This window comes from Grampus griseus, assembly GCF_964374135.1.
Source record: "Grampus griseus genome assembly, chromosome: 3".
NCBI classification, from domain to species: Eukaryota; Metazoa; Chordata; class Mammalia; order Artiodactyla; family Delphinidae; genus Grampus; species Grampus griseus.
This window is the reverse complement of record NC_139019.1, coordinates 93,754,103-93,770,008: the sequence shown is the minus strand read 5'-3', so window position 1 is coordinate 93,770,008 and position 15,906 is coordinate 93,754,103. Positions and strand designations below refer to the sequence as shown.

General features: G+C 35.4%; 1 protein-coding gene across 1 annotated transcript in view; it reads left to right on the top strand.

Annotated features, from left to right (window-relative positions):
• PGGT1B (protein geranylgeranyltransferase type I subunit beta) overlaps positions 1–14,458 on the top strand; it is a gene marked incomplete at its 5' end in the record, with an annotated part of 60,574 nt that extends 46,116 nt beyond the window's left edge. The window contains 2 exons of the mRNA XM_082650158.1: positions 5,525–5,633; positions 9,206–14,458. Of these exons, the coding sequence (XP_082506284.1) occupies positions 5,525–5,633; positions 9,206–9,387 (291 nt within the window). The 3' untranslated portion in view covers positions 9,388–14,458. The remainder of the gene's footprint in view (positions 1–5,524; positions 5,634–9,205) is intronic.
• Positions 14,459–15,906: the final 1,448 nt, after the last annotated feature.

Here is a 15,906-nt window from a genome sequence, read left to right as displayed (position 1 = left end):
TATGTAAGAAAGTAGGTGTAATGTCATAAAAAACTTTTACCTGAAACTGATCGGTGGTCTGTCTAGTGGGGAGATCTGTCTGAACATACCAGTAAAGGGTTTATGGGAAAATTTAATCTTAAAAGATAAACCATGGGTCATTCCTTTAGAAACCATCTAAGGTTTTCTATTTTGTATTAATTTATTTGTGTCAGCCTTCTGAAATGTATTGATTAATATGTTCATACATTTTCCCCATCTCTACTACCTTTTGATGTACCTAAATATATAAGCTTGTTAGCCATTGTATACCCACAAGTTTTCAATACCTTAAAATCGCCTTTTTTGTCTTTAAAACATATCACCTAGGCCTGATATTCAGGAATCTAACAAAAGTCTATGTTCATCATCTATACACAGTAAGTCCCCTGCATATGAACAAGTTGCATTCCGAGAGTGCGTTTGTAAGTCCAGTTTGTTTGTAAGTCTAACAGAGTTAGCCTAGCTACCCAACTAACACAATCGGCTGTATAGTACTGTACTGTAATAGGTTTATAATACTTTTCACACAAATAATATGTAAAAAACAAACACAAAAAGTAAAACATTTTTAATCCTACAGTATAGTACTTTGAAAAGTACTATAGTGCAGTACCACAGCTGGCATACAGGGGCTGGCATCGAGTGAACAGGCAAGAAGAGTTACTGACTGGAGGAGGGAGAGGAGGTGGGAGATGGTAGAGCCAAAGGATCGTCAGCAACAGGAGACGGAGGGCAAGCTGCAATTTCACTCACGCCTGACGTGGATGGCACAGGTTCTGGTTCCTTGCTGGATTCAGTTCTATCTACCCTCTTGAAAAAACGATCCAGAGATGTCTGGTTAGTAGCTCTTTTTTTCTCGTCATAGATGACACGCTAGCACTGGATTGCATTCTGAATGGCTGCTGCAACCTTCGTGTACCGTTCTACATTCGGGTCCTGTGCCTCAAAAACTAACAGTGTCTCCTCAAATAAAGAAAATCCCCTTGCCATTTCCTGCATCATGAATCTCTTCGGTTCTTCAGTTACTTCTTCCTCTTGTCTCTCTTCATCCTTTCTCTGGGCCTCCAGTTCCATCAGGTCTTCATTAGTAAACTTCTCCTGTTGCACACCAAGGAATTCAATGAAGTCGTCCTCTTACAGATCTAGCTTGAAATAAAGATACTGTACTACTGTACTCTATACAGTACTGTACAGTAGAGTACACAAAAAGCACAACCACTTGTAGAGGATGCACGCATGTGACAATGTACGCCAGACATGTGAACTGACTTACGCGATTGGACATGTGAATGCACGTTTGCATCTTTGAATGTTCACAACTTAAAGGTTCGTATGTGGGGACTTACTATAATATCCTAATTTTTTTCTCTTAAACAAAATTCATACATGTGGTTGAAATGAATTGGGAAAATAGAACAATTTAAAATGAAGGCAATAGCCTCTGTCTCCTCACTTTTAGTGCCATTCCTCAGGTGCACCATATTAATTTTTATAATTATGAAAAATTTCAAACATACCCAAAAGAAGAGAGAATAGTGTATAATGAACCCTTAATACGTTCATCAACCAATCTCAACAGTTGTCATCCCAAAGCCAGCCTTCATTCATCCATATACCTATCCACTTCCCTCACCCTCACTGACTAATATTTTAAAGCAAATCCCAGATACCATTTTTTATATTATCTGGAAAATTTTCAGTATAATCGCTAAACAAAAAGAGCTTTTTAAAAAATGGAACCATAGTATCACTTCTAAGAAATCAGCCATAGTTCCTTATCATTAAATATCAAGTCAGGATGATATATATTTCCTATTGCATCACATCAAGAGGCATATAATATAATCTCTGGCTGTCTCTCCTTTTGATCAAAGGGCTCCAGAGTTGTCAAAACTGATTCATCCATTATAAAGTTCCCCATGAGCCTTCTTTGTTCACTTTTTTTTTATGGTGTTAAAATATACGTAATGTAATAAAGTTTAACTATTTATAAGTGTACAAATCACAGTGTTGTGTAACCAATACCACTGTCTATACCCCAAACATTTTCATCATCCTAAACATAAACTGTGCTCATTAAACAGTAACTCCCCATTCTCCCATCCCTCCAGCCCCTGCTAACCTCTATTCTACTTTTTGTCTCTGTGAATTTACTTATACTAGGTACATCATATAAGTAGAATCATATAATCTACTGTGTCCTGTGTCTGGCTTATATTTCTCAAGCTCCATCCATTTTGTCACATATATCAAAATTTCGTTCCTTCTTATGGTTGAGTAAATATACCTGTTTTATATATATACCACATTTTGTTTTTCTGTTCATCTGTTGATGGACACTTGGATTGTTTTCACCTTTTGGCTATTGTAAATATGGTGGCAGTGAGCACTGGTGTAAAATAAATATCTGTTTCTGGATAATTACCTAGGAGTGGAATCGGTGTATTACATGGTAATTATATGTTCAACTTTTTGAGAAACCACCAAACTATTTTCCACAGTGGCTGCACCATTTTACATTCCCACTAGCAATGTATAAGCGTTCCAATTTCTCTACATTCTCACCAATACTTGTTTTTTCTGTTTTTTTCTTTTATAATACCATCCTAATGGCTATGTGGTGACATCTCATTTTGGTTTTGATTTGCATTTCCCTAATGATTTAGTGATATCGAGCACCTTTTGATGTGCTTATTGGCCATCCTGTGTATCTTCTTTAGAGAAATGTCCAATTTATCTATTTTTTCTTTTGTTGCCCGTGCTTTTGGTTGTTATTCCATGAAATCATTGCCAAATCCAATGTTATGAAGATTTTCCCCGATGTTTTATTCCAACGGTTTTATAGTTTTAGTTCTTGAACTTAGGTCTTTGATCCACTTTGAGTTGATTTTTGTATATGGTATAAAGCAAGAGCTTCAGCTTCATCCTTTTACATGTGGGCATCCAGCTTTCCCAATGCCATTTGTTGTAAAGACAGTTCTTTACCCATTAAATTGTCTTGGCACCTTTGTCGAAAATCATCTGTTTATTTCTGGGCTCTCCATTCTATTACATTGGTCCTTACTGTTTTAATTACTGTAGCTTTGTAATAAATTTCAACGTCAGGAAGTATGAGTTCTTGACATTTTTCTTTTTAAAGATTGTTTTGGCTCTTCAGGGCCCCTTGCAATTTCATGTGAATTTAAGGATTGGCTTTACCATTTCTTAGGGAAAAGGCTGTTGAAATTTTGACAGAGTTTACATTGAATCTGTAGATTGCTTTGAGTATTGTTGACATCTTAACAATGTCAGGTCTTCCTATCCATGATAATGGAATGTTTATCCATTTATTTAGATCTTTAATCTTTCACCAGTGTTTGGTAGTTTTTTGCATACAGATATTTCACCTGCTTAGATAGGTTTATTCCTAAGTATTTAAATTCTTTTGGAAGCTGTTATGAGTGGAATTGCTTTCCTAGTTTTCTTTGGATTGTTTGTCGCCGATGTATAAAAGCTTCATCATCTTCTTACGGAATGGTTTTAGCAGCCGTTGAGGATCATTACTTAGGTCCATTATGTCATTGGGGGTTGCTATATGGTGATATTCTATCATTCCCTCTAAATTTATTAACTAGGATTCTTTTATAAAGAAGAATTTCACTTTAACTTAAGGTATGGTTATACAGAGAAAGGCAGATGATTCTTTCTCTTAATTTTAATAATGTTCATTCAGTCAGTGAGTTGGTTCCCTAGCATCCTCTAAAGTTTTCCAATAAAATAATTGGGTTTTAGGGGTTTTTTTTTAACCTTTGAGTATCACTGTGAACTCATAGATTTTAATATATTTATCCATTTTAGTCCATTACATTGTTCTTTTTAATGCTCAAATTGTCCCATCTTTAGCCAGTAGGAGCCCCTTCAAGTTGTTTCTTGAGTCTTTTTGATATGACCTTGGTGGTCTTTGACAACTTTCTAAAGGCAACTACTTTTAAACCTTTTTAAAATTTTTAATTCTTATGGATAACTTTAAATAATAACTTTAAATATGCTGATTTCTTGACTTAACACCTTTAGGCATTATCCCAGCTATGAAAACATATTCCCAACTATAAAAAATGAAGATTTGGCCTCCCCTTTTTCCAGCAGATTGTTACTGGTATATATTTTTTTTAGTTCTGAACCATTTCTCTTCCTCTCCCTTCTAAACCTTTCAGCTTACCTTTACTTTTACAACATCAGCTTAGGTGACATTCATATTTTGTTCAGTAACAATGATCAAATATTTTATGCTTTGCCTTTAGGTTGATTTTAAAATTTGAAAACCAGTAATCACATATTAGGGCTGTATAAATACTTTTTATTGCTAAACCAAGTACAGTGTTAAGATTATTGTTCCTTCTTTCTATGTAATGACTTATGTGCCACTTGATGAAAAATGTTTCTAGCATCAGGAGTCTAAAGAGTCTCTGCTTATATTCTATTAATTAAACCAAATGAATGAATAAGTTGGTTTCTTATTTGTACCATAACCTTATTATTGGGTTTGTTTCTCTTTTTGAGAAATAATGCTTCTTTATTAATCATTAATACCTTTCGTGGCTCTCTGATTTATTGACACACTTTCAGCTGCTTTGTGACACTTCTTGAACTTTCTTATCTACTGCTCACCACTCCCCAACTCCGTTCTCTTCACAGTTTGACAATCCTTTATTTTTTTCTATTGAATGGGATCTTCAGAGAAAGGACAAATACATGTCCTAAATCTTTAAGCTACATAATTTTTTATGCTAAAATTGTATTTGTCTCACCTTGTATCTTTCCTAATTAAAGAGCTTTAATTTTTTACTATTCTCAAACAAAACTGTCTCTAGCACGTGGTTAATAATTTTTGTTGCTCTTTTTTGAAATATTTTTAGTTTTCATTACCAGCAATTTGTAACTAATAGTTCAAAAGCCTGTCATGGGCTTCCCTGGTGGCGCAGTGGTTGAGAGTCTGCCTGCCGATGCAGGGGACACGGGTTCGTGTCCCGGTCCGGGAGGATCCCACATGCCGCGGAGCAGCTGGGCCCGTGAGCCATGGCCGCTGAGCCTGCGCGTCCGGAACCTGTGCTCCGCAACGGGAGAGGCCACAACAGTGAGAGGCCCACGTATCGCAAAAAAAAAAAAGCCTGTCATAAGAGTTAGGATATAGGTTAATTAAATTGCCCTTTTAAAAATAACTGATGAAGTTGAGCATACTGGGAAGTTGTGTTTTGAATGTAGCTAAATGTGATGCAGAGAAGTCAGTTGGGTATGGTTCAAAAGAAGGAAATAGTGGGTCAAGAAAAGGAGAGTATATTTGATAAGATGATAAAAAAAAGTTAATGTGGTTGAGAATTTTAAATGCTCAAGCCCCCTAGGCTTGTTCTGAGAGCCTTACTTAATTAGAGAAAAGCATATTTAAATTACATATATCTGAAAATTGAGCCAAAGGTCAATATGAAAGTTTTATGTCAATAAATTTATATTTGTCATGTCATTTCAGCTTCTGAAAATTTTCCAGTATACTAACTTCGAGAAAAATAGAAATTATATCTTATCAACTCAAGATCGCCTCGTAGGGGGATTTGCCAAGTGGCCAGATAGTCATCCAGGTAATTTATTTTTTGTATAAATCCAGAGCAACTTTTGTTTATTTTTTGAGTAGATCTTCAAGCATCTTTGTCAGAAAGGGCATATGATAGAAAATATAGGCACAGTTGTAAACTTACTTTAAATAATGTTTTTAAAAAGGTAAATTGTTTAAGTTTATGGTAGATTTAGGGTCTTTGGGGTGTAAAGGAAGGATTTGATTATCAAGATGTGTTGGTATAGTTTGCCCTTTTTTCCATATATTTCACTTAGCAGTGTTTCATCTTGTTGCGGGCAGTAAGGCAGATGGTCTGAATGGTCCCTGTCCAAAATAGAATTGGTTCATCCAAGATCTTTAGGATTACTAGCTATCACTTGAGCTCTGCAGAATAAATTACTCTTAAATCCAAAAGGGAGCTAGTTCTTACTCTTTTCATAAGTCATTAAATCAGAAATCTCAAATCCTGAATACAGGTGCCCCTCACTGTCCATACTCTTATTCTCTGAATTTTGGCAGATTCAGGTTATTTTTTTTAGATGAATACTTTTGCTATATGAACTCTCAAACCATTCACTCTCTAAAACTCAGGAACCAAATAGATTCAGACAATACAATATTCCATGCTTTCCCAGCTCAGGAAAGGCATAGATGTGAAGAACAAAAGATTCTTGTATTTCATAAGTACTTTTAAAAGGGTTCTTCAGAAATAATGACATTTCTTCAAAATATGTGGATAATTCTATTTTCCAAACCTAGACAGGCCATAGTCTAAGCTGCATGCTCTAATATAATAAAGTCAGTAACTACATGGATGCCATCTACAGACCCCTCAGGCCTAGCCTGCCAACACAGCTCATCATCTCCGCGCTCTGCCCTGCCCCAAAACTTTGGTGGCACTAGGCCCAAGTTCAGGCCTAGGATTCTGAAAATGTCTTACCAGTCTTCCTCTAGTCCAGTGCCCCTCCTAGTGACACTGTGTGTGTGTATGTACATTTGCTTAAATGAGAGGAAAGGGACCAAAGCTCTTTTCAGACTCCCAAAGGGATCTCTGATGCAAAAGAGAACCTCTAATCTAAACTCTTCTGTTAAGTCTGTTACAATTGTTGAAAAACTTTCTTAGCACTCAGAGTCAGCTGGCACTGCACACAAGGCCCTCCCAGGATTTGGCTCCTCTCCCACCGCTAGCATCGTTCTCCAAGCTGCTTGCCCTTCCCCCTTAGGTTTCACCTCCAACAAAATGAATCTATTTATAGCTTCCAAAAAACTCAATTCAAGACTTTGTTAAAAATAAGTCAGAACACTGACACTTTTGATAAGGAAATTGACCAAGTATTAGCTATAAATATATGACACTAGATTTAAGGAATGATTGTTTTTGCAGCATTGCAGTAGTGTCATGGTTTTTATTATTAGTCTAGAACCTCTTCACGTCCTCTCTTGTCATAAAACAGTTATGGTCAGAATATGTACCTGAATTGAAGTACAAATAAGGGGCTCATGGAATCATGTCAGGAATATTTCCTGACATCCATATTTACGTGTATTTTCATGCAAACTATGCTTCTTTTTAAAAAATGTACAATGCTTTTAATTTCTAAAGCAAAATAATATTTTTAAATTTTGATATCTATAACACATAGCTGTAAATATGTTTGAAAAGTGCCTCCAGAAAACAGTTCTTTTGGTATTGATTCCATTGTTTTCAATCAGTACATGGTACTATTTTAAAAAATAATGTACTGTTTTAACAAATAATGGGAATAAGGAAATGACAGTCTCTTGAAAAGCATTTGTTATATAAACATATTGAGATACATTTTGATTTTTTACAGTAGCTTTTTTAAAAGAAAATTATTGGAGCTTTTTTCTAGAGAGATCAGTTGTTTAACATTTGAGTAAATACTTGGATGTAATATTTTTTATAGATATGTTACAATGTCTTCAGATCCTGTACATTACAGAGCATAGGAAGTGTTTGTATGATAAATTGAATTTATGTGGAAAAGATCTGTTCCCAGAGCTGTTATAAAAGTCATTTTAGTAAGAGTTTTTAAAATTAGCTTATTCTTGGTTCTAATAAATCAATCTAGTAGCAGATTTGACACACAGAGATTTTATGTACATTTATAGGAAAAACTTACGAAAAAATGAAGTTTTATTATGAGGAAAATATATATTTCAACTCTAAAGTGCTTGAATACGTCATCACCTACAGACAAAGAGGGTTTTTTTTGGTTTTTTTTTTTGTTTTTGAGGATTGAAACATTACCTTCTATTTCATTAGCTTTTACAAAACATCCTTTTGAGAAAAAAAAATTCTTACATTACTGGAAAGTGTAAGATCCTATTTTATTTATTCTAAGTGTATTTTCTGTTGCATTCTTTTCCTAGAAAAGTTTCCTTATTTCTGTACAATAAAATGTAATGTTGCTTTTTAATTTAGAAAAACTGCAAGAAAACTATAATAGTATAGGAAAAATCAAGTTTATTTTTTGTGGTCTGAAAATTAGAGGAAAATGAGCTAGAAGAAACCTAAGTATTCTCTTAAAAAGACATAAAAGGGGATTAACATGGACCTTCATTGGTGAAATAACTTTTGCACAAATGACATTGAGTAAGCACAACTATCTGTCATTCCTTTTTTGAAAAGTAAATGATACTTTTGTGAGTAAAACTTTCTCTTTAATTCTTTTGACACAAAAGATGTTTTGAACTTTAATAGCTCATGAGACCATAAATGATGACGAACTCAAAAACAGAAAAAAATTTTGACTGCTACAAAATCTGCATTTTGTAGCGTTCCCATAACTGCAGAGCTCTGAGCCCTTTCAGAAGTCATATAAGGCTCTCAGGCAAGCAACAGTCTTGTGATTTCAGTGGCCATTTAATGGAAGAAAGTTGCTGCCCCCTGAAAGATGGGAAACAGTAGTGAGGCCACTGTAGAAGAATTGTTATGGTATGAACACTCACATTATTATGACCAAATAGAATGTGTGAGTTTGTTTTTATTGTCAGGTCATATATTTTTAGAATGACTGACATTACCTGAAATAGGGAAATTAAATATGGTACAGCGTTCCAGAATGGATTATTTTGCCTAAGCTTCTTTCATTTAACATAGTATTGTCATCATATATGGTGTAGGAACTGTCAGAAGTAAAACTTAGGGGGGAGGGCTAATGCTACTTAGATTCTGAGGTTTATTTTCACTTTTAAGAAAAAATTTCTGTTTATGATATAAAGCTCCTTGTTTCCATATTCTGTAGTAAGCAAAAGGGAAAACCCATTAGAGTGAGAAGTCTTTTATATCACTGGTACTCTTCCTTTTTGTTCTTTAATCACAGAGGATGTTGGTAGTGTCACTTCTTCAGCTAGGAACTGTTCTCCTTTGTTAGTGATGTTTTCTTGAATAATGTATCATCTGATTTTGATCACCTGGTTTTTAAAAATTTGGGGTTTGAGACAGCAAATATTTCAAAAACTGTATTTAGTATTTTTCTAAATTTATTTTTAATGTAGTGATGGGCTGATAAGTAGCTAAAATATTTTGTACAAATAAGAATGCCTGTTATGATAAAACTGCCTTATTTTCAGATGCTTTGCATGCATACTTTGGAATTTGTGGCCTGTCACTAATGGAGGAAAGTGGCATTTGTAAAGTTCATCCTGCCCTGAACGTAAGCACACGGACTTCTGAGCGCCTTCGAGATCTCCATCAGAGCTGGAAAACCAAGGACTCTAAACAGTGCTCAGAGAATGTACACATCTCCACATGACTAACTTTAGATTGGGAGGGTGGGGGGATTTGTAGCCTAACTGTAGCTCAAGGTTAAAAGCCATGTATAACCAAGTGTGCTCTTTTTTTTAAGAGGTAGAGTCTTACAATCGAATCTTGTGCTGATGTCACTTTGGTATATGGTCTTGAGCCAGTAACCTTCGTACTAGGTTTCAAGGAAATCTTTGTTGAAGTTTGAACCACAGTGGACTCTGTTGTGGTTCTTAAATGTTTATATACTGTATTTCTAAGTTCTCTGAGGCAAACTAACTGTATGTATGAAGGTTATCTTTTTAAAAAGCTCTTCAGTACAAAATTGTATCATAAATACAAATCTTCAAAAGAAGTTTACAGTTCACATAGCATTGATAATCTTCAGGTGAACACTTAGTGATCATTTAAAAAGCTTGACTGCTGATGGTAGAACATTGCTTTAATGAATTAAGTATCTGGGATTATTCTTTGAAAACAGATGATCCCATAATTTTTAAAAAGAAGACTTATTTTGACTTAAAATGTGCCAATTAAACTTTTGTGGCCTATACAAATGAAATTAACTTCATAGCAAGAATGAATAGGCTTAACTAATACAATAATTTTCTAAAGGGAGATTGTTTTAAGAAGACTATTATGTAACTGAGGGACAAGTAATATAACTGTATGTGATTGTGAATGGGGAAGTTTTGTGCTGTGCAGGTCATTTATTTTAGATGTTGCTGGGGTAAATAACAGTTATGTTTGATGTTAATCTCAAATCATTAGTTCCTTTTTTTCCCTTTCTGCAGAGAAAACAGTCTTATCTAGAAGGAAAGCCATTTAATGGTTTTGTTTCTTTTTCTGAGATATGTGATACTGTAAATTATACTTGTACTTTTATAACTGAGTTATTTTTAGCCATTTGGATTCTTATTTTTAGTTTGTTGCCCCAGTGTGTTAGCTGCTCAAATTTCAAACTGATGATTTTCTAATTTTTTCAAATGAAATAAGTAAACATTTAAGTAAAAAAATAGCACCGCTCAAGTAAAGTTAATGGTGTAGCTCCGTACACGGTCATTCATATTTTTGTATTTTCAGGTAAGTGGGAAGGAAATGTACCATTTAGGGGTTAAGGACTGGGGTTTTGCTTTTCTTTGTTTTGTTTTCTTCATTCTGTGACCTAGCTAATTGTAAAGGAATTAGTATAAAAACTCATTTTTATTAGTAGTCAATTTATCAATAAATTACATCTGTCACTGTTGCTCTATGACGTTCAAAGTTATGAGAGTAGTGCTGAAATGGAGAAGGAAGTCTCTTCACCAGAGGGACTGGGTTTCATTTAAAGTCTTGGTGATAATAAATGTTGGATTGTTAGTTTTACAAGTATCAGTATAAAAACTAAGTTACTAATATCACTGTTTAGGTATTGTAATATTTAAATTTTTAATTTCTTTCCTAGAGTGGAGAAAAAATACCCTTAAACAATGGTCCTTCCCAAAGGAAACGTAGTATATACTTGGAGAAATGATGCATTTATTATTGGCATGCTTAGTTTTAAACCTCAATTTGCCAAAGTCAAAAAAAAATTTTTTTTTAATTAGAAATAAAATCAGTTTTCTGATGGTGGGGATAAAATAAGCCTAACAACAGATGTCATCCTTCCATGAGTTATTCCAGTTTGTACCAGTTTAAATTCTGACAAATTAAGACATCTACATCTCAAACTAACTCATTTCGTAGACATCAGGAGTTAAAATGGCATATATGTAACGGCTTTAGAACTATTCAAAAAGCCCCCATTTTTTTTTTTTTTCCTGAATTGCCATTAGTGGTTGGAAGCTTAAAAAGTTAGTAATAGTAACCGTATTCGTATGAAGGAGAATTCCAAGGTCAAAGTATTTCAAAATACTAAATATTTTCTAACTCCTTGTGTAATTTAATAGCATAAGATTATATATTACAATATGATTCTAATTGATATACTCGTGAGAGACCTCCTTGTGAAACTTTATGGGCCAGTGAATGTTCACATTCCACAGCAGCATATTGACCAAAAACATACCAGCCCATTGTGAATTGTGGAGAAACTATTCCCAACTTTTTCTAAATAGTTACCTACAAGAAAAGTATTAATAAAATAAATTATAAGCACTATTTCATATATATACTTGGTTCTTTAGCAGTGGTGATAGAATGAGGAGGGGAATATGAAGTCTCAGTAACTCTGCTCCCTATGCTCTACGGCCAACTCCAGTATGGTATTTTTTAGACTATGGTAGGAGAGGCCTTGTTTTGAGCATATGCATGAAAACAAGGTTCATCAGGTCATATAACACAATTCAACCTATTTATCATCTACAGTGCTTTTAGATTTGACCTATACTATGTGTACATTTTAATTAGATCTTTAAATAATTATTTATAAATATTCAAATTCAAATAGAAGTTTTGCCGACAGTGCTACATAGTTTGAAACTGTTGGGCCTGATAATATTTGAGAGTCAGTGTAGTAAGGAGGTGCTCTGGAGTCAGATGACTTGGGTTTAAATCCTAGATCTGCCAGTTCACCAGTGTAATCTTGGACCCTAACTTCCCCTTTGATAAAATGAGGGGGGAAAAATGTAACTCACAAGATTGTTTGAAGATCAAATGAGGTAATACATATAAAGTACTTAGCATAGTACTAAGTAAATAAAGTAAATTCCTAATTATAATTTGTCATAACCATCATAAAATTGTTTTTAAAACCTCTCTTTTCTGTAATAGAGATCCCACAGAGTTTAAACTCGAGGAAGATGATGGCAGCACAGTAGTTTCTGAATCTCCCCATTCGAATCCAGAGTAACTAGGATAGCTATTCTACAAAACTAGATGACAGGGTGTCCCCATGAACTTTAGAATACAGTTTTATAAGGACAAACCACTGACCAACATAGTTTCAGCATCTCTGTGGGAGGAAGTGAAAGGCAGGCAGCTGGTTTCTGACAGCCTTGAGAATAGAACTATAGCATTGCCCCCAGTTTCTCACTAGAAAGTACAGTGGGCCAGTCTGAGAACAAAAGCTGAAACTGGGAGGGGTTCTACAGGTCCCCATTTGCAGGTAAGTGTTAGAGCAATATGATATGGTCTGATGATTGTGCTAAGAGCAGTCTGGGCCCGTCCTGTATACATCTTAAGACTAATGAGATAAAGCCTAGCTAGAATGAGAATCCAAATTGGGATAGGTACAATAGGACAAAGAGAAGAGAGAGTCCAGATAAATGTTGGGAAGGAAAGTCAATATACCTAGACATTATATGTGGACATAGATAATCTTTTAAATCACTTTGTGAAAATGAAAGAGGAACTTTAGGGCCGTAGAGCAAAGAAAAGTCGTCCTAGGGCACCCCTTCCTCCTAAAAGTACAGGAAAACTCATTTCACCCAAAAACAAAACCAAAACCTGAGGATTACAGTCAAAGCCCATTCAAAGTTGTTTTAAGGAATAAAAGAATAAGCAGCCCAATATCCCCACAGACATTGGAAGCACACCAGCAGGACATGACCACAAGACTGATGAAAACCTAGTATTTATTGATTTAAAAAAAGCCATTATGACAGGAAATTTATAATTTTAGAGCAATATCAATAAAAATGAGAAAAGCCAAGAATTACACAATCGAGTCTTAAAAGCTGGAGGAAAAAGCAAACCAAAAGGAAGTAGAAGGAAGGGATTAATTAAAAGGGGGAAGGAGGGAAGACAAGATAGACAAACCACCAGACAATCTTTTCAAGAAAAAAAGGGAGGAAGCAAAAACACAAAAGTTTAAATGACAAGAGAGAGAACATAAAACAGGAAATTTTTCAAAATTATAACACTACTTTGAGTAATTTTATATAATAAATTAGAAAATGATAACCTTTCTTAGAAAAATGCCAATTGCCAAGATTACCAAAGTAGATACAGAAATTCAAAACAAATGGACTCTTTACAAAAAAAATCAGGCCCCGATTGTTTCAAGGGTATTTCTACCAAACTGTCATGATTAAATCATCCTAATGTTGTTTAAACATTTCCAGGGGCTATAAAGAGACTCTTGAGGGCAAAAAAACACAAAAAAGGCTTCTAAATTCATTTTGTAAAGTGAACATGATAAGCATTGTTTCTAAAACCTGACAAAGTTTGTACCAAAGAAAATTATAGACCGCTCTCACTTATGAATATATCAGTACATAAATGTTAACAGTACATTAACAATCAGTTCAGCACTTTCAAAAAATATTGTCATGAGTAAGTTGGATTTATTATAGGAATGTAAGAATATTATTAGACAATCCATTAATATTCATCATATTAAAAGAGTTAAGGAGAAAAATCATATGATTATCTCCATCTTTGCAGAAAAGACACTTGACAAAATTAACATTTATGTTCAATACACTTAATAAGTAGAAATTGATGAGTAATTCATTGACAGTGTACCTGTGCCCAAAAGCCAGCATCTTAATGTCGATACTAAAGTCAGGAACAAGGCCCACTATCTCCTCTACTATTTAACTTTGTGTTGGGGGATTTAGTCAATGAGATAAGACAAAAGAAAACAAAGAGGTGAATTGAAAAGGAAGAGGAAAACTTTTAAAATATGATTTTATATCTGGAAAGCACAAAGGAATTTGTTGAAAAGCTATAAGAGAACTTAGTAAAGTAGCAACTGCATACAACTAACATACAACTATCAGTAGCCTTCACCAGACACAAAAGAGTGCATACTCTGATTCCATTTAGATGAAGTTCAAAATGGGCAAAATTGTCTATGGTGTCAGAAATCAGTGCCCTCATTCAATCACTACCTCCCTCCTCAAAGGTAAGCACTATCAAGGCTTAAATCACCATCAGTTATGTCTGGTTTTGAACTTTCTTTAAGTGGAATCATAATCAACGCGTTAGTTTTCAACTGGCTTCTTTTGCTCCACAGGGACTGGAAGAGTACAATGCAGAGTCTTTGGTGCTGGCGATGTTCTGTTTCATAATTTAGGTGCTGGTTACATAGGTGCATTCACTTTATGAATATTTATCAAGCTGTACACTTATGATTTGTGCACTTTTCTGTACGTATAATTACAGTTCAATAAAAATGTTTACTAAAAAGAATAAAAGACTATATATGTATATAAACCTAAACTAGTTAGAAGATGTTCTTGAAGAGAAGATCCCTTTTATGATTGCAAAAAAAGAAAAAAAAACAAGAAACGTATATGTAACCTTGAGGTCCAAAACCTGTATGAGAAAATCTTAAAACTCTTGAAAGCCCTCACATGGCTCTGATGCACACTGAAATTTGAGAACCAATCGCTGATTTAGAAAAAGCAGCTTGCGCAGGAGAAGCAAGTAAGAGCCCCATAATTATTTGCAAATGTAAATTTTAAAAAGTTTGAGTTAACAGTAAGCTGAGTGCGATTCAACAATGTGCTCTTTGCTCCCACCCCAAAAAAGCTAATGTGATCTTAGTCTGTGGTAATAGGGTTGAAATGTAATGAATGCTCAGCTATGCAAAGAAAATATGACATTTATTTTCTCAAATGGACCCAATCTTCATTTGCCCGTATCTTCATCTATCAAGAGGTAGCGGAGGCTAAGGAGCGGGGCCATTTAAATTTGTCAGCTAACAATCTCAGTCTCTTCTGATATCAGTGTTTTTTTTTTTCTCTCTTGCTCCTTGTTGGCTGAGTATATGTGCCTCCTGGCAGTTCGTGGGGGCCTCTGTTGCAGGTTGCTGCTCTGATCTGGTGTCTACTAAGGTGTCTGCCGCCGGTCTAGTGTGGCCTTTGCAGGTGGGTTGCTGCCACTTGCCGCTAATTGCACAGTCCCAGCGCTATGGCCGTTTTGCTCTAATCCCAGGCCACCGCCCATCTCCCTGATTTTAGTGACACTGTATCTGCACCCTCCTGTCCCCTTCACACACACACACACACACACACACACCCCACCCCACCCCATCTCTTCGGCCTATGCAGAAGCTCCTAGGTCTTTATTCCTGAAACACTGTCATTTCATTTATCTAGTAACCTCCCCTTCCACTTAATGGTACTGAGCCACCCTGGGTGTAGAGGTAAGCTAAAAGTATTTCTCCTAGGACTGCAGCCTCTTCTAGGAAGCCTGGAGAAGCAGGTCAGAAGGCCACCTCATGTACCACATGTCTAAATATTTAAGAGTTACAAATCACACCAGAAAATTATGTTCTATCCTCCTAGACTGACAAATATAATAACAGATTTGGTGGGGGGAAAGCAAGTCATACCAAATAATTGTGAATAGCATAAATGCACAATTAACTTCATTTTCCACCCCAGGCCATGATTTGGCAGTTGGTGCTGCTGGGCTGGAGCAGAGCAGGCAAAGGGGAAAGATTTCTCCCTGATTTGCTAGCCTGCCAGCCCTGGCTCCCTGCAGTCATTAGAGAGATCCACAGATTCCACATCCACTTCTTCTTCTTGGAGGGAGTGTAGGGGGTGGCTCTTTCACACCCACTTGATCTCTCTCCACCCCCCTGCACCTCCTCCATCTG